Genomic DNA, 19,704 nt, shown 5'->3' on the forward strand with positions numbered 1-19,704 from the left:
CTCTCTGTCCAATATTGTTCTACTGGGTTGTAATTCAGCAAAGTGCTGCTATAGGAGACATTTAAGCCAGATATGCTTTTCCTTAAAGAACCCAGTCACTGAAATTTGTAAGCGTGGAAGGGAATAGAAGAGTGAGTGTCATAGGTCTGAAATAAAATTACTTCTTAAGGAAGTCTATAGAGTTAGTAAGACAGTCAGGGGCACACAGAGAAATTCTGTCTTGGGAAAATGAAAACAAAAACAAACAAAAAATCCAGTTCTTAAGGAAGATAGTTGAAATATTGGGAGACTGAAATATTTTATAGGAGATGAAAATTTAGAGAGTTGTTTAGAAGCAGAGGCAGAGTTCTGACATTTGAAAATAATTAGAAAGGCTGGTGAATGGCTCAGTGGGTTAGGGAACCTGCTGCCAACCTTTACCTCATTGTGGTCTGCAGAGCCCACGTGTACAGATTGTTCTCTGACCCTTATGTGCCATAGGACACACATAAAAACTTTTTAGTTTTTTAAATGAAGATAATGTGAGATATAACCCAAAACTGTAATTTTAGCTCATGAACCAACTTTTTTTAATTTTGAAAAAAAATTTTAATTAAAATATAACTACATCATTTTCTCATTTCCGTTTCCTTCCTGCAGTCCTTCTTATGTCCCTCTCCAGTGCTTCTGATACTCTTCACTCCCAACCGTAGTCTCTTAAATGCAGGGCCTCTTTTTCTTTGATTATTACTGATGTATATGTGTGGAGTACCAAGTGGTCAGCCCAGAAATCATATATGTGCAAGCCACTCAGAAAGATGTATCCATAAGTACACATACATACAAGTTGTTATTTGGGATAATTATAAATGAGAATGTCTTCCATTTTGCTTGGTTGGCATATGTTCCTTTGTGGTCCTTTTGTGTAATAGAACTATAATTGTATATAAGAAAACAAACTCATGGCTAGACATATTTTTGTATGACTATAATCTACACTCAGGAAGCTGAGGCAAGAGGCTTTCAAAATTGAGGCCAGCCTGGATGGACAACATTCTAATACCCTAGCTCAGAGAATATAAGTTGCCTCCCTAGACAGAAGTATAAGTGTTAAGTTTTACAGATACCATTAATTCTAAGCAGACCAAGGAAAACTGGATTATTTTAAGTCCTGTAACTTCAATCATGTTTACCAACAGCTTATTTGTTTTTTCAGAACAGTTCATAAAAAGTCCAAGATAGTCCTCTGTGAATCCATGAAATACCTAAAACATTTTCTTAAACATGTCAAACACCAAATTTAATTTTCTCATTACCATTTTCAAGTGCTGAGCAACAAGGCAGTGTTTTTCTTCTGTTTATTTTTTGTCCTTGACAGATGAATAAAAGTTTTTGAGGCCATTTGTATTTTATTCATTATTGTTTCTTCACTGTGTTAACATGGGAAGTGACATCTACTATTGCTGGATTAGTATGTTAGCCTTCTAGCTCGGCAGTCATTTGTCAATGGTGCAGTACCTAGTAGTCATAATGACCAGCCTGCTCATTGTGAGATGGTTTTCCTTTTTCTTCTTACTGTATCCTACATTATCTTTGAGCAGAAATTCACTCAGTCAGACTTTAATAAACACCAAAAGTGAAAAAAATGCCCCTTAAATATCTGTATTCTCTGCTTCCAAAAGTCATTCCCTCCTTTAAAATTCACGTGATGTCATAGTCTTAATAAAGGGGTGTGTTTTCTTAGGGACAGTTACTGGTTCGTAGTGTTCTCAAAGCACTTGGAGAAGAGAGATTCTGAATGGGATTTTGTGTTACAACTGTGCACAGTCAGCCAGCCTCTTAGCAGCTGCTAAAATATCTGCATCTTAGGGATGGAAGTCTAATAGGAGGAACAATCTGCATATCAAACAATACTTGGATAATTGTAAGGTGTGGGCTCAGTCAAAGAGCAGATGGAAGTAGGATTTAGCTATGGTTGGTCCAGACATTTTGATGTATCCTGTCTTATTAACTTGATTCTTATGAGAGCGATTAGGAAGTTACAGATAGGAGAATACATGGTTTTCTCATTGTCACACTGTCTAGTAACAGAAAAGATGTTTGCGAAGTATTGAGTGATGTTCACTGGGTCTGACTCCAGTCCCCATGCTGGGGCTCAGCATATTAACACCAGACTGTGGGGGTGGCTTTGTGGATGTGTTCCTGGTCTTTTAGGATAATACTTACCAGTAGTGCATGTCTCTGAGATAAAACTAGTGAAAAGATATGAGTTTATAAAAAAATGACTTTAAGCCAATGTTGGAGTGTGTTTTCTCTGTGATGTATTTGTAGATATTGTCTTAGATAGCTCTTTCAAATATTCCTTATTTCAAGAACCATGACCAGTAACTACACGATTTTCATTTGTTGTTTGCCACATAGTTTGTGCTATGTTCTGTTATCTACACTCAACAACTCTTAAAACTGGTGGTGTCATATCTCTTGTTAGAACTAGTGATGTATTTAGATCTCAGTGTTTCTATATACTGTAAACATGTAAATAATTGAAGCACATATCTAGCTTAGTAAAATTAAATATCAACTGCTAATTGTGAATCCACAGTGATGGATATTGCACATTGCTTATGGTAATGATTTGTGTGAATTTCTCCTTCATTTACTACTGACATAACAGCTACATTTTAGAAATGTTACGAAATATTTAGTAGAAGTACCATATTCTATTCTCCAATATTGATAAATTGGTTTCTCTCTCTCTCTCTGTCTCTCTCTCTCTCTTTCTCTCTCTCTGTGTGTGTGTTTGTGTGTATGTAATGTCTATGTACTGCATGAATGGATAGGTGCATATTTTGACATTGGGGTGTTCACTGAGGCCTCTAATTTTATTGGCCCTGTTCTAATTTCATTGGCCCTCTAGTTGTGGCATCTGTATGTGCCTGTGAGGAGGAAGTGTGTGTCTGACTGAACTCACAGTTGGGTAAGTGTCTATATTGGAAATGGGTATGCTCTGTCACTGGTAAAATGACCATCACTCTTTTTCATGGCTTCCAGGGCTTTTAAATCTCTAAAGAGTTAATACTATATTCCCTAAAAGACTGGAAATGAAAGTGTAATTTAAATGGAACATGCTGGTATTTTACAAATATCTTGGGAAAACAGTAACAGCAATAAATACATAAACAAATAAATAAAACCTCAGTGCTGATAGGATGAGTTGTGAGAAATTACATCAGACAGTTTTCATAGGGCAGCATTCTTTTAGGAATTGTTGTGAGTCATCAGGTTTTAAGGGAAACACTTTGAACATATTTCTTTACTGTTGTTCATATGAGTAGATGAATAGTCAATATTTTGCTTTTTTAATCTTAGGAATTAATGAGACTAGCAATAAAGCAGAATGCATTTAGCTGTCTTCATTTTAGAATAATATTTTGCAATGTTAGAACATTTAAAAATACTTTATATCCATTTGTAAGAAAAATGTGGTGCTTTTAAAATACTCTTTTAATATTTATTAGTATACAAAAATGATTTTATGGCATTTTTCATGCAGTATTTGATTTTGTTCTCCCCTTCTTCATTCTCTTGAATGCTTCTAACCCCAGTATCTTCCTTCTTATTTCATGTTACATAGGTCCTTTGCCCCTTTCTCAGTCAACACATCTTGTTTCCCTTTTGTGATCTTCTTTAGAAAAGTGAAGATTTGCTTTGTTTTTCTGCAGAAACGTGCTAAGGGACAAGTGTTATTTGACAAAGTGTGTGAACACCTCAATCTCCTGGAGAAGGACTACTTTGGGCTTCTATTTCAGGAAAATGCTGAGCAGAGAGTAAGTAACTTCACCTTTGTCCTTTAGAAAGTACTCTAATTTTCTAATCAGTTAATTTCAGAATAAATTTAACTAATTTACATGCATATTAGATTTTTAGTAAATATTTAAAAGTGATTATGGGAGAGATTCATGCTTTTTGGCATTTGATGTATATAATGTTTTCTCATGTCATAAGCAGATGGAATGGAATGTTTTCCTATTTTAATTGAGACTGAAAAACCTGAGTATAAAATTATATGAAAGCTCTAGCTCTTCAGTTCACAGTGGAATGAACTTATGTGATGGATTGTTGAGGAGAAAGTACTTCAAATTACAAAATTCAGTAGTGGGAAAATCCATCTAACATGAAGACTGTCTTTTAAAGAATATTATCTAAGTTATGTTCCAGTTTTGCTTCATGGTACTAAATACAGTGGCTGGCTAAGTAGGATCATTTGGCCAACATATGGATGTGCAATCACCTGAATAGTAGTTATCGAATGAACCTGAGCATTAGGGAAGTGGGTGCACAGAACAGTGGGGAGTAAGAGTGTCCACGAGTAGATACTTGGGAGGAAGTATTTGTCTTGCTTAGTGGGCCTTAGTGACTTTGTGTGGCAAAGGTACTCCTGTCTTTGTTGTTGGGCTGTTGAGGGCAAAAGAGATGGTTGGGCCAGCTCTCTCAGGTGATATGTTTGACCAACCAGTGCTGGATTGACCCTGGTAGTAGATCTACCTGATGTCAAAGAGTGTGCTGAGAACATGTCTAAGAGTTTTTCCAAGACATTAAGCAAGAGCATAGGGTGGTCTGTGCTCTGAAGCTCATACTAATTTTATTGCACTTCAGAGATTTTCAGTTTCACAGGTAAAATATGGATGGAAATATTAACCCTAGGAAAGGGGCTTTCCTCTTCTGCTTCAATTTCTGAGTGTCTAGAATTGGTGTGGGTGAGTAGATGCTGACAGTAGGAGTGAAGAATGTAAGTTTGTCTTGAGTTGACCCTACAGAGGAAGCCTGTTTAGTGTGTTGGGTTGCTGCTGTCAGGCATTCTGTTTTAGGGTATATAGAGCACTCAGTTGCCGTGAAAGAGGTTTCTGTCTAACATCAGGCATTCATATCTCAGTCAATAGAACACAGTAGTCATTAGAGGAGGCATAGTGTTCATTTTGTTATTTGCCTGCACAGTATGATTGTTTGTATTTATCCCAGTAATGAAATAAAGGTTTTAGTTTTGTGCATGATAATTATATGCAAATTAAATTTTCTCAACTTGCTCAGCTTTAAATCTCTGATATGTAATTTGTGGTTTAATTTTACCTTTAGACTAAAGACAAATTGCATGCCTGATTGTTGAATAGTATGCATTTTTATTAGAGCTGTTTGTAAGAAGTAATAACACACTTCACTAAATAAACGCGGCGCCTTATAAGGCAGTAAATTACAAGTTGGTCTAGGTAATGGTTCCAGTCAAGTGCTTGTCTGTTGCTCTTCAAAGCTCCAAACGAGGAAGTGCTGGGAACTTGGCACTTGTATCTTTTTCTGAGATTGTCTATTGGTAGATTCATAAGAATGTTTAATTTTTGTAAAATATAAAGGCAATTTAGTAAGTTGTAAATGCTTTGTTAGTACAAGCAAGATAAACAACATTAGAAACTAATTTCTGAAACATTCCTTTTGAATAAGATAGTATTTAGACAGTAGGATTTACTTTTTTTTTTTTTTAATTTAAACTTCTAATACAGATGTCTAGTCCATGTCTTACACTTGAACCTTTGTTCTGTTTACTCAGCTGTCTATACTTCTGATCTAGAAGCAAACTTTATCTTCCGCTTAAGTGGCACCTATCCCTGAAGAGTAGTTCTGGGCTCTTGTTTCTCCTTAAGTCTGTGAATAGCCAGGTGTCTGAGATTTCCCTTAGTTAAAAACACTGAATGTCTACAGTTTAATTCCCTGCAGTCTGCTTGAACTTCTCTTCTCAGCACTGGCTCATAGCAGTTGATTTCAGTGCCTGCCAGAATCCGCTTCCCAAGTGAGCCTTGTGTGTCCATCTTCCCAAGCAAGGCATGTCTGTCTGCTCATACGTATATGCCAAGTTGATTGGCAGTTTCTTTCGCTCATTTCTTGAATACCTGCCTTTTCTAAAGAGCTACCCAAATATCCTACTGTGACAGCCCCCGCCCAGGGGCTGTGGGAGGGGGTTGTGATTGTGTGCCTTCTACCATCCTCAAAGTTCAAGGGATGTGAGTTAACACTTTGCTTTTAGCAACATATGTGGCCCAAACCTTTTTTGTGTGCTGTTTTTTTTTCTATTCATTATTCTGTATCTGAAAGTAGAATGATGAAGTCTAGTGAGGTAGAGAGTTTTGTGATGATCCAACATTTGGCTTTGAAAGGGCATGGCCAAACTTGGGAGGGTCATTGTTACTGCAGATAATAAGATAAGAAGGGGCTGGGAATAGACCTCAGAGGTAGACAGTTGGGTCTCTTCCCTCCAAGAATATGTGCGGCTACAATGTGATGCTTACTGAGGTGTTCTCAGTGAGAGAAAGATGCCAGTGCTGAGGGGGTTCAACAGTCCTCATTTAACTTTGGTTAGTGTTTTCCTGTGACATCTCAGATGGAAATGCAAAATTAGATGAACACTTCTGTAATATGACAGTTTTAAGAGCATACAGAGAGGTCTCCTTCATGAGGCACTCACTTCTCAGGAAATGAATGCTCAAATATAGTTGAGTATATTAAATTACTTATGTGACTATAAAGTTCCTATTGCATAGCTTTTTAGATACCTTACTGTTTATGTATAATAAATATGTATAGGCAAAATCCAGTACTCAAATTCATTTAGGTGAACTTTCCTTCTTCCCAGGATAAGTGTGTATAGTCCCTCTTTTTTATTTTTTTGCTGCAGAAATTATTATTGTCATATCAATTTAGCTTCAGTGGTCCTACTCTGAAGTTCTTGAGGTTTCCATTGTAGGAGATTGGGGTGTCTTTCTTTGTTTTGTGTGTGTGCCAACCGAGCCCATGTTGAGCCACTTTGCTGGACTTCCAGCTCTCTTTCTTTCTTTTGATAAATATTATGTGTTTTAAGAGATGTTTCAGGTATGTACTATAGCCTTTTGTGAAGTGGAAGTCGGGCAAAGCTATAAATATTTTATATAACAATTTGTCACGAGGGAACTCTAAAATGCCTTTGGTTTTAGTGTAATTTTGTATCTCTCAGTTGTGATCCTGAGTTGGAAATCTTTCAGCTCATTTGATTAATAAAATGTGACATGGCTAGTGTTCAAACTTTTCAGTGTCTGTTGAAAAGTCTCATAAACTTTGCTATAGAAAATGTTAAAAGTATATAGAATCAGGCAGCTTGTTATTCTTTTATACAGAATTACAAGTCTGTGCAGTTTTGATATTTATGTCTAAGTGAATTTATCATTAAGGATACTGAACTTTCCTTAAAGAGAAGAATAGTCTTAAATTTTTGTTGTTTATATTAGAGTTTGACAGTTGGCCCAGGCATTATATAAGTCACTTTATTGCAAGGAGTGCTTGTTAGAAGTCTAGTTGATAGCGAAGCTTACTTTTTGCATATTAAAACAGTTGTCTAATAGCCAGAGTATATCTCCCCAGGAGCAGAACTTAAAGCTCATGGTAAACTCTGCACTTACAAACTAAGCAAGAGTCTATATTCATTTCATTTAAACTTTATAATCCTCATTCTTCAGATGTATAGTAGGTTTCACTGTGACATGGAAAGCCTGTAACTTTTCCTTTTAATATCAGCATTTCCATAGACTAATGTTGGACCTGATATGCTTAAAATATATAGTAAAAGGATCTCCTTCAGCACCATTTATTATTGTAGAAGAATGGAGATTTAAGAATTTGCTATACAAGGTGGATTTGTTTGAAAAATTCTGAAATCCTGAGATTCAGCCTGGAGAGTAATGTGAGTCTATAAAATAGTAGGTTTTTGTTTCAGTCAGGTAGATGTTGTGATTTCTGTTTGTTGTTGAAGAAAGCAAGGCTTAATGGGGATACAAAATGTTTCTAAGACACAGAATTTGTGGTCAATGAAGTTTGACTCCACATATTTCTAAGCCCAGTCTGTATTTGTGGTTATGTGAGCCAATTCTTTCACATAGAAAGCATACATACTAATGTTTCCTGAGGGGATGGATGGTGTGCATGCTTATGCTTATCTTATGTACTTAAATGTGTCTACTTGCCACCATCTTTAATCTTATCATCTCTTTTATTCACTGATGCTACTTTCCATGTTTTGGTGCATCTTATGCATCATTCATTTTTTTCCTTAAGTGTCACCCAGAGAAGTTGGTTGTTATTATTTTATTTTATTTTTTGTTTAATAAGTATGGTTATGCACACATGTAATTCCCCAGCACTTGGGGAAGTGAAATAGGAGGGTTGGGAATTCAAAGACTTATCTTCAGAATCAAAACACAATAGCAAAAGTAGTTTATGATTGTTTATGTGTGGTAGCAATCTAGAGAAATACTTAGATTTCATTGTGATATTGTACTAAAATAGTTTTAGTTTTTGCTTGAGAATTTATGATACTAGACAAGAAATCATATACCAACCATAATCTAAGTACTCAAAGGTAAAAATAAATTTAATAAAATCATGTGTAATCATTTAAGATGACTACATCACGGAGAGGAAGGAAGCGGAAATGGACAGATAACAATATACAGGTATTGATTTTTAATACTTAACATTAAGTGCCCTAAAATGCCAAGTAACCTAGAGAATGTGAATTATGTAGTCTGTCCATGCCTATGCACAACTGTAGGCTCAGAGAGTGGGCAAGACTTCCTGACTCCTTGGGAGGAATGGAGCTCCCAGAGTGGAAGTCAGTGTGGTTAGGAAAGGGAATTTCTGCTGCTTTGACCTATGGTGGAAACAGCTCTGTGGTCTCTGGGTAAAGATCTTGTGCTGGGTAGTTTTTATTGCCAACCTGACACATCCTAGAGTCACTTAAGAAGAGGGAGCCTCAGTTGAACTGCTAGGATCTAAATGGTCCATGGCCATTAGTCTTGTGTTTTAGTCTTGTTTGATGGTAGATGTGGGAAGGCCGGACTCACTCACTATGGGCAGCACCATCTGTAGGAGAGAAGCTGTGAGCTACTTAAGAAAGCTAGCCGAGGATGAGCCAGAGAGAGCAGAGAGCCAGAGAGCAAGCCATATGCAGAATTGCTCCATGGTCTCTGCTTTGGGTCTTGCTTGAGTTGCTGCACTGACTCCCTCAATGGTGGGTTATGAGTTGTAAGTGTAAGCAGTGTAAACACTTGCCTCCCCTAAGTTGCTTTTGTCCGTGCTTCTAACATAGCAAGTGAAAAGCAATCCAGAACAGATCTGGCATAAGAAGCCTTGACAGTCAGTGTTGTGGGAAGTGGCCTAAGGGTGAGAGTCTCAATTTGGCCTGTCATCTTGTCACTCATGAATGTCTAGATCTGTAAACTCCTCCCTCTGCTCATTGTAATGAAGCAATTTGGAGGGATTAGTGTTTCAGAGAAGGATGGAGGGTGTGATAGCTTGGACCTGGGGGTTAGTCTGTGGGTTACAGAAGATGACATTGCTTTCCATCCTTCTTTCCTGGAGCACAGGCACCTTTTGTTTCTCCTTAGCAGACATCTATGTGAGCTTATCCTCGAGGAAATGGTTTGGGAGGTCTGTCCCTGAGACCAGCAATGTTCCCTTACTGTCTTTCTGTGTTGGTGATATAAAGGATCTTGTCATTGGCATTTGCTCTAGTGGTCTCTGATGCCATTTTTCTTTGTGTGATTGTTACTTCCTTGTTTTCAGGGCCACACATTTATAACCTTCCTTCTCTCCCCAGCCTTAGTCCAGCCTGGGTTAGAAGCTCAATGATGTGTTTTTCTTGGTCTTGTACACTTGACTTAGTTGGCATTTGTGAGCCAACTGTGTGTAGGACAGCAGCTGCAGGGTAAGGAAGCTGAATGCTGTACTCTTTTCTAAGTGGAAAAAATAGAGCTGCTTCCTAACATGGCACTAGAGGTACCATTACAGGGTCCCACTGGCTCCTCTATGCACCATGCAGCTGGGATACCAGTAACAATGAAACTGGACCATGCTATGGTGGCTCTTTAATGAAAGCTTTGAATATGACTAGTGTTAGGACAGAGGAACATATACCTTGGATCCTTGCTTCCAGAGTTCAGGCTGTGAATAGTATAGTAAAATCCGAGGGCTACTTTGAAAGGATGCTGTTGTTAGTACTTTTTACTAGTGTGTCATGGTCTGTTGAATCATTTCCATAGATTGACATCATTATTTCCTATGTAACAACAACTATTTTATTGTTGCCATATGGGAATAAAATTGTGTTTGATAATCGTGTTATCATGCATTGCTTGGGACACCTGTGAAAAGCAGACTTTCTTTCTGTGGTCACTTGTCTGAGTCTGTGTTGTATCAGAATAAACGTGTGTGTTCTGAATTAGGAAGGTGAATGGATTTCTTATGGCTTAATAGTAGGGTTAGAAAAATACAGTACAAATTTGTTAAAAATTGGGAACTGGTTATTTTACACTTTGAACTATTTAGTATCCTTAAGTGGTTCAAAGTTGGTGGGTTTTTTTGTTTGTTTGTTTGTTTGTTTTGTTTTTGTTTTAAACTCCCAATTAAAATTTGGTTTGTATATTAGCTTTCTCAAAAAGTATAAATGAGAGGCAAATGGAAGGATGTTCCTTACTTAGAATTGTGTTTTCTAGCTTCAAATGAGAAAGGAAGAAAGGAAGGAAGGAAGGAAGGAAAAAAGGATGTTAAGGCCAGAAAGGACAATATTGTCTGCACCCTGTTGTTCTCTCTTCCTAGCATGGAAGAGCTATTGTGCCAGGAGACTGAGGAGGCTGAGGGATGTGACGACATTGGCTCTGGAGGTTGAAATTATTGTCTCAGGCCGTGTATACTCTGAGGCAGCAGTTTCCAGTTCACATTTTATCCTTCTAAGTAAGAGTGGACTGTGAACAGCTAATTACCTCAATGTCTGAGGGATGATTTGTGAACAGCTATGTACTAAAGATTATATATAGTGAAATTACACCTTATCATTAAATACTTGGATTAACTTCCAAGGGAATGAAATTCATGAAATTTCACCTTAAAGAAATTTTGTATTCTCTTTCTTTGCCTATGTATCTCTCTTTCTTCATCTCTTCTTCTCTCTCCCCACAACCATCCCAATAGAATGCTAATAGGCGAAAGCTACTTAAAATGTACTTTATGAGATGTGAGTTATGACCTGTAAATCCTTTCATTTGATTTTGGGGGTATTTTTTATGGTTAACTAATTTTTCTTCCTTTCCACAGAACTGGCTAGATCCCGCAAAAGAAGTTAAGAGACAGCTGAGAAGTGAGTATTTAAAGAACCGTACTCAAATCTGTAATATGTCTGTCTTTAATGAAAACCTATAGGGACAAATACTATAGTAATAGCAGAGAATATGGTGATGGTTCTCTTTTGCATGTTGAAGTCAATGCTACCTTAAGATGCTTGTAGAATTGTGGCTGTTTAGCTGGGTATGGTACCAGCTGCTTGCAATCCTGACATTCTGGAGGCTGAGGCAAGGGGTCATGGGTACCAGGCCATTGTAGGCTGAACAGTGCAATCCTACCTCAGAAAAACAAAAAACTGAAAGTATCGTGACTATAGATGGCTTAGAGACTCTCCCCTTTCCAAACGCTATAGGCTTATTCTTACATGTTTGTGAAATCTACTGGTATGAAGTAACAGCCTGACTTTTAAAAAATACATTGGACTTTTTGGGGTGAAATTTATGTGTATGTATCTGAGTGTGTGTGTGTGTGTGTGTGTGTGTGTGTGTGTGTGTGTGTGTGTGTGTGTATGCACTCATGCGCATGACAGACGTCTGCTTTTCGTGCCTTTCTTTTGATTACTTTCCACCTTGCTTTTTGAGATAACATTTCTCACTGGACCTGGAGCCCATCAGTTTGACTACATTGTCAAGCCGTTGAATTTACCCTTCTGCCTGGCATCCAGTGCTCCGCTCCCCAGGCTGGGGTTCACATGCATGCCCCTGCTGTGCCCTGTTCTCACCCGGATGCAGGAGACTGAGTTCAGTCTTCATGCTTGTTCAGCAGGCTTTACTGACTGCACCGTCCCCTCACCCTCAGATGGCACTTCGTGTTTGAGACCGTTTGCTCTGTGTAGATCTAATACAAGTGTACACACATTTTAGTTTGCATCTGTAAATTGTAATTGTTAAGCATATCCCAAGTCCTAGAGGCACATAAGCACATTGTTCATATCTACTGGAGTGAACGCTTCAGGATCAACGCTGAGCTGGTCTATTTTTTCCAGAGCTGCCTCTCTTCTCTGTTGGTCATTCCAAAGTTCCAGCTTGCTTTACTTGCCTTTGACTCTGGGTTTGCAGTTAGTGTTGGTCGTTCCTGAGCATTTTTACCATTCATTTTCATTGTAGTAATTTCCAGGTGACCTCATGCTTCCTGCTTATCCATCCTCAGTCCCTGTGTAGATGTGCCTCTGCACATTGCCTTCCCTGGGGTACAAGTGCCAAAATATGTTGGAATTGCTGAGAAGTCTCTGATGGGGGATTCGGTTCTTCCTTCAGAGTATTTGAGTACCTGAAACAGGTACCAGGTAGGGATCAAGGGCAGCCTGGAGCACTTGGACCAGCGGGAAAATCTGAACAGTAGACAAGTCCCTCACAGCCCTTCTAAACCAGGACAAGCCATCCCCCGAGATGTTCCCTGTATTATTGATAACATTTCTACACTTTCTATTTCTTTATTATTACTGTCAAAACAGTGAAACAATTTTGTTTGTGCTTTCTATCTTCTGTCTCCCATTTTACTATCCACTCTTTTATATTAGTTTTCTGTCTCCTTAATAACAAAGCTTAGTCTTACTATCATTTCCCCCTTCTATATATTTATTTATTTATGGGCAGGATTTCTCTATCGCTTGTGCTGACTATGAATTCATAATGCTGAGCGTTGGGATTATGGGAATCTTATAATCATGCCTGATTTTCTGGTCTGTATTTGGGCTTATCTGTTGTTTTCATAGCCTCTTTTTGTAGATTCACTTGATTTACCTTTTAAGAACTTCTTATTGGCCAGTCTTTCTGCCTTGTCTAGGACTGAGGCACATTCTAGAATTTGGGACTTTGAGTGTGTAGCTAGAATAATGCCATGCATTCTGGAATGATTGACCATCCTCTCTTGAACTACTCTGACATCCAGCATCCGCTGCCTTCCCCCTCCTTCTCTTTTATTATTTGCTGTTTCATCACAATGGGAAAGCAGAGAGGAAGCAGTGGGAAGGCAGAGCTGCTTTATGCTGGCATTGCTGAAGAAATGGTCACAGACATTCTTCCTTTGTCCCTTCTGTAACCGATAACACACTCTCTGAAGGGTGTGTCTCATAAAGATAGGATGCTTATACTTTCTCTGAACCTAGATCTGCCAGGTGACCCAAAAAGAAAGAACAGGGCACTTGTCCAAAATGTGATTGATGGCCCGTAGAGTTCTTTCCTGAGTTTGCTTTATGCCACTTATTCAGAGTTTCCAGATACTTCCTGTTGGAAATTGCCCTTCAGAAGAAAGCTTAAAAAGAAAGTTTGAAAACTTGTCAGGAAACTGTGCAAGTAAAAGTGTTTGAAAAACTTGGAAAGCAAGACTCCCGTTGATGATGAATCACGTTCTTATGTCTTGGTTATTTTTGAAGTGTTTTTTTAGTTATTTTGGGACATTTGCCCTCGTAGTTTGGCAAAGGAATTGCAGTAGCAATTCAGAGTGGTTTTTCTAAACCAATGGAATTCTTTAAATGATATCCAGCACTGTCTCCTCATGGAATGATGGAATGCAGCTTAGAAAGTGTAGTTTCCTGTTGCAGTAGATAAAGAATGTCTCATTTTGTTTGTCCTATTGCTAGGCAGTTAGAAAACAGATTGTCTGAGTTACCTAATGGTTCCCACTTACAGTTTACCTTAAATTTTGGTTTTCTCAGTAGTATACCTATTAGGCTGTATGTCTAAAACCTACCTGTGGTTGTTTTTTAAATAATCCACAATTGGCTGAACTGCTTTTTTTTTTTTTTTTTTTTTTTTTTATGTAGCCAGGTAAAATCAGAGATAACAATTAAATTAAAAACTACTAGTAGATTTTAAGTGTACTCACCACAAAAATAAGTATGTGAGGTATTTTTTGTTAACTTATTTCTTTCAGCCATTCCATGATGTATACATATATTTCATGTATCTTCTGTACCATAGATAAACCATACAATTTTTGTTCATTATAAATGTTTATTTAGCATTCTTGGGTTTTTGGAAAAATACATTCTAAAATATAGAAGTTCTAATAAAAATATAAGCATATGGCCATACCTTGGTAGCTCTGTGCTACTGTTTTACCCCTGGAAACATAGGTTATCGGGAAAAGATAGTCTTGCTGTGACTTTACTTGGTTATGGATTGGTGGTCTTGGACCCCCCCCCCCACAATTAGGATGTGTGCGAAGTTTGACATGGAGTGGTCCTATAGGTCTACATTCTAAATCCTGAGAAACTTTTATCTTAAAATATGTCAGGGTATTTCCCTATTCCTACTTTCCCATCATCAAAATATTTTTTGAATGATTTCATTATGCTGACAGACATTTCCTGAATATCTGCTGTGACCATTTGATCATTTTCATGTTTTGCCAACAATGTGGAAATCCCAAGGTTATTTTTTTTTTTCTTTTAATTTAAAGGAACAGTGACTAGCAGCTAGAAATCCCATGGGTGAAACAAGTTCATCTCGGAATTATGGAATGGAGATCATTCAATTTATTGTATAATAAACCACCATATAAAATATTTATTTATAAAAAGTAAACCTATTCTCTAGTGGCTTACTTATGTTAATTTCTAGGTGACACTAAATTGCTCAAAATAAACTGTTATTGTTAAATAATCGAGGTTTTATAATTACAGATCTTCCTTGGCTATTCGCTTTTAATGTGAAGTTTTATCCTCCGGATCCTTCTCAGTTGACCGAAGATATCACCAGGTACCTTGCATTAATATTTTAAAATGAACCTTTGCTTGTGACTATTTATTTGAGTATGGTTATAACTTTAGGACTGAAAATAAAATGCAATGAAAAATGTATGGTATAAATTTTTGCCTGCATATCTGTATGTGCATCTTATGCATGCCTAGGACACACAGGGCAGATGAGGGAGGTGAGTTAAGGTCATTCTGAGCCAGTGCATGGGTGTTCAGACGCCAACCTGGGCTCCCTGTAAGATCCCTAAATGCTCTTAACAGCTAGACCATGTGCTTCCCCTCAAAGCAGTTATATGTATATTTGTTTCCTTGCTTGCTTATTGTGCACTTGGGAGTGCATGCCAGGGTACACATGCACTTTGTGAAGTAAGAAGATAACATTGTGGAGTCTGTTCTCTTCTCCCACCTTGATAGGGGTCCTGGGGATTGAACTCAGGTCAGGTGTCTTTGGTCTTCGAGTGCCTGTAGCTACTGAGCCATCACACTGGCCTCACAGCAGCTTTGAAAACAAAACAAAACAAAACAACAGAAACTTAGATGTTTATTTCACAATGGATCTTGTTCCAAATAGCTGAAGCATTGCCAGTTTTAAAACTTATTTTTTTGTATTGTTTTTGGTTTTTCCTATTATATTTAAGTCATAAAGCACTAAGAAAATATTGCTGGCAGCTTTGCCTGTGTTAGTTTCATTGTATAGGTATCATATTAGACATTTATTGCCAAGATTGGAAAAATGGCAGGTGTTTGTTTATTTTTACCTTGCCACCTGTTGCTGAATACCAACACACCACTGTGCTAATTAATTACTTCTCATATCTTAATCATGCCTCAATTCACTTAGCTCCAACTAGTAAAAAATAAATAGTGGTTGTAATAAATAAATGGTTCAATAAATAAACAGTGAGTTGCTTAGGCTCTAATCTCTGGTGTGTTGGCATGTAGGGGATAGAGTTTCTCTGCAAGAGTGCCTTTTAGCCATAACTATAATGGATTTGTGATGCAATGCCTTCTGTCATACATGCTCTTCCTTGCAGTAATCTGGGAAAAGATAATTCTCTGATGATTACAGCTTTACTACACAGGCATATGCTTAATTTTCCATATAAGTAGAGTAGTGCTTGAAAAGTTTCCCATTCTGTGGAGGGAAGAATGTTAGGGTCTGCTTTGCTATTAAAGACTTGTGTGTAGCATGATTAGCCACCCACTTGAGATCTATAGATATCCCGATTGAAATCTTCACTGTGAGTTGACATTTAGAAGGTCTTTTGAAGAGGCTGGGAACAGTATTGAGAATGAAGTCTCATACCATGTGAAGAAAATAGAGCTGGGGCATTCGGAAAGCTCTTGCCAGTTTGTGTTGGGAAGCTTTAGGACTTGGCTCTGCAGGTGGGAGGGCTAGCATAGCATGCAGGGTAGAGGGACAGCAGGAGGGGCGGGCAGCAAGTGCTGTGACTGTCAGTGCTGTAAGGGGGGGGGCTAGCACAACCACTGGTGGGAGTTAGGGGACAGCCTGGAAATTCCATCTTCTAGAGAGTTCACTGACGTTTGTGTGGTTCTAGAGGTCAAGGGAACACAAACCTCCTTAAAAAGAGAACTTCTGAAATGCATGAAAATACAGCATCAACGAGAAGACTCATTTACCTAGAAAATTGTAAAGCAGTTGCCAGTGGTTGCATGAATTCTTTGTAAATGTGTGACTGTGATGATCCTAGAGTTCCTGTCATTGGGGGATAGACCCCATGGAAAGTCGGGTATAACTAAATTGAACTGAAATCTGGTGTGGGAACCAGACTGCTCTGTATGACTCATGGCCTTGAGGCTGGCCTGGAGGCGGTGTTTTCCTCACCTGTGGGGTAGAGAGCAAGGAAAGGGAGAAAATTGGGCCTTACAGCCACGGGAAAGACCAGGCGTCCACACTGAGAAAGTGGTCAGCAGTTACTAGAGACGACAACCCTGAAAAGACCTTTTTAAATGAGATGCCACAGTTTATTTCAAGGTCATAGAATGGTGTAGTGAGACAGTTGACTCACTGACTGCAGGTAGCTCTTGTTATATCTACCATTTAGGATTCCCAGGCTTCCTGCCAGGTGTTTATTTATGCACCTAACTTTTACTCACACCTTCAAAGACTTGTCATTGCTCAGGCAGCACAGTAGCCTCAGGCCGGTACATTCACTTGCTTAGGACTACAGATCAGCTCTCTTCACTTCACGTGCTTGCTGGGTCTTTGAAACTGAGCTAGCTATCTCCATACAAGACAGTGGACAAGCAAGGGCTTCACCATAGATTTAGTATGAGTGTCCTTAAAGGCATTTCATGAAAAGAAGAAATTAGTATGAAAACCATAGAGATGAGCAAGAATGAATGACTACCAATTTTTCCTTAGGATTATTCTTGATTGCTATCAAGATGTCTATGCTCCTTTCATCCTGCCACTTGGGAGTTAGAAACAGGTGGGTCTCTCTGAGTTAGAGACCAGTCTGGCCTACGGAGTGAGTTGTAGGACAGCCAGGGCTACACAGAGAAACCTTATCTTGAAAAATAGCAACAAATGAATTAAATTTTAGACTTACTTTTTATAATAAGCCACAAGGGTAGAAGCTCGGGGAGCAGAGAAGAACTTCATGTTATGGAAAGATGATTTTTGCTGTGAATATAAACAGTTCCACCATGCATGTTAGCAATGGAATGCTACACGTTAAGGAATTGAGGGGGTTGCGGTGTTAACTGGTGTTTCTTCACACTTTCCTCTCCCTGTTCGTCACAGATACTTCTTGTGCCTTCAGCTGCGGCAGGACATCTTCTCTGGCCGCCTGCCCTGTTCCTTCGTGACTCATGCCCTCTTGGGGTCCTACACATTGCAGGCTGAGCATGGAGATTATGACCTGGAAGAGTATGACAGCATTAATCTTAGTGACTTCCAGTTTGCCCCGGCCCAGACCAAGGAGCTGGAAGAAAAGGTGGCAGAGCTGCATAAAACTCACAGGTCTGTTGATTTGCTGTGACAGGCACACAGGGTTTGTCACAGTGCTCCATATTTGAGAGCAAGGTTCAAGCTTCTCCTTTCTCCTTCGGGATCTTGTCCAGCACTGACGGAGACAACTGCCAATCTCCAGCTCTTGAGATGTGACCTTCTGTGTTCTTACTGATATTGGGGATTGTGTTCTTGAAGCTAAACTCTCTTATCAGAGTAATGTATATTCCCATATGACACTTCCTTCTCTGTCCCATCCCGTGTTAGGAGACTTGTGGATATGCTGGATTGGCACTTGCTTCCCACTTCTTCTGTTTCTTAGTATCTTTATTACTGTAGTTTATAAGAAAGCCAGGAAGGAGTGGCGGTCAGTGATACCAAAACACACTGTATATATGGCTGAGGTTTTCCAAGAATGAAAGTGTTATTTTTTTAAAAAGCTGGGGAGGTATTGGAGCATCTGGGTTTGAATTAGAAGTATAGATGGTGATGGGTATGGGATAGCTTAAATGTGCAGCTGTTCCTAAAAGCCACAGAAACGTCTCTTATTAAGGTGAGGATTGCTTAAGTAACTTGATTGCCACGTATACCTCAAATACTTTCATATTTCTGTCAAAGTGGAGTTTTACATGAGTTTTTAAAATCCCTTTAAGATACAAAATGTTTTATATTTTCAAGCCATAATTTTATGAAATACTGACTAAAATCATTTGACTAACTTTTAGAGATTTAAAATGCTCGAGAGGCCTTATACATAGACTTTTATTTTAGAAAGTTAAAAAGGTCAGTATTTGGCTTTTATTTCTGTATTTAAATTCTGCTCAACAGACATTTATTCTGTCACTGAGATTTGAATTGCTGGGTATGAAATGCAGTGTTGGAAATGAAGACCGTTGGGTCGGAGGCTTGTTCGCTTATGTTGCTCCTGTTGCTGCCCAGGCTTTTTCCCCAGTGAGAATAATGGAAAGGGAGATTAAATGACCCTAATGGAAGTGCTGGAGGTGGGCTGCGGCTTGTCTCTTACTCGCTGAGTTACTCCCTAGGCCCCCAACTCTCCAGTCATCTGTTTTAAACATGTCTGTGTCTCCCGTTGGGTAACAGTTTCTTTTGATTCTCAGGGGCTTATCTCCAGCACAAGCCGATTCTCAGTTCTTAGAAAATGCAAAGAGGCTTTCCATGTACGGTGTTGATCTGCATCATGCCAAGGTATTGTAAATTCAGTGGGAATAGCGCTGTCTCAGCTCGGTGACTGAAATGCTAGAAATCTCCAGTTTGACAGAGCCTGTTTCATTTTGGAAAAGGCTGCTTGTCTCCACTTGAGAAGGTCTTTAATATCTGTTGGTGACTACTTTTAAAATTCCCGGGTATGGGAATTGTTCTCTCCCTGCTTTTTCCTGCTTTTGTCAGTGTTTTAACTAATGCTTCTTTGAGAGCTCTTGCCACAAAACTGCCTTTGGTAGCCTTTACTTGTGGTTCAGGCCGTGTTCCAGCTTTTGCTTGAGCAGACCAGTGGTTCTCTGCCCCTTTGGATGGGTGTGAGTGTGTCTGTGTGTCTGTGTGTCTGTGTCTGTGTATCTGTGTGTGTGTGTGGTCAAACAACTCTTTTAAGGGGGTCCCAAAGACCAATTGCAATTCATAATAGTAGCAACATTATAGTTACGAAGTAGCAACTAAAATAGTTTCTTGGTCGGGGTCAAGACATGAAGAATAGTATTATAGGATTGCAGCCTTAGGAAGTTTGAACACCACTGAGCTAAAGAGGCAGATTATTTTTCTTTTATGCATTTCTCTCTCCCTCTCTTTTCTCCTTTCTTCTACCCTCTCCTCTTTCCTCTCTTTCCCGCTCTCTCTCCCCTCT

At 38.7% G+C, this 19,704-nt stretch overlaps 1 protein-coding gene across 29 annotated transcripts in view; it reads left to right on the forward strand.

Annotated features, from left to right (window-relative positions):
* The window catches only part of Epb41l2 (erythrocyte membrane protein band 4.1 like 2), a 155,883-nt gene that overhangs the window by 91,571 nt on the left and 44,608 nt on the right, over positions 1 to 19,704 (forward strand). For 15 of the 29 annotated variants that reach the window (XM_051175415.1, XM_051175439.1, XM_051175420.1 and 12 more), the window contains exons 4-8: positions 3,702 to 3,806; positions 11,146 to 11,188; positions 14,798 to 14,873; positions 17,640 to 17,858; positions 18,965 to 19,052. In XM_051175415.1, the coding sequence (XP_051031372.1) occupies positions 3,702 to 3,806; positions 11,146 to 11,188; positions 14,798 to 14,873; positions 17,640 to 17,858; positions 18,965 to 19,052 (531 nt within the window). Of the gene's footprint in view, positions 1 to 3,701; positions 3,807 to 8,453; positions 8,508 to 11,145; positions 11,189 to 14,797; positions 14,874 to 17,639; positions 17,859 to 18,964; positions 19,053 to 19,704 lie in introns of all 29 variants that reach the window. The other 14 variants (XM_051175410.1, XM_051175422.1, XM_051175426.1 and 11 more) reach the window with 1 other exon arrangement.

Source organism: Phodopus roborovskii, unplaced genomic scaffold (genome assembly GCF_943737965.1).
Source record: "Phodopus roborovskii unplaced genomic scaffold, PHOROB, whole genome shotgun sequence".
Lineage (NCBI taxonomy): Eukaryota > Metazoa > Chordata > Mammalia > Rodentia > Cricetidae > Phodopus > Phodopus roborovskii.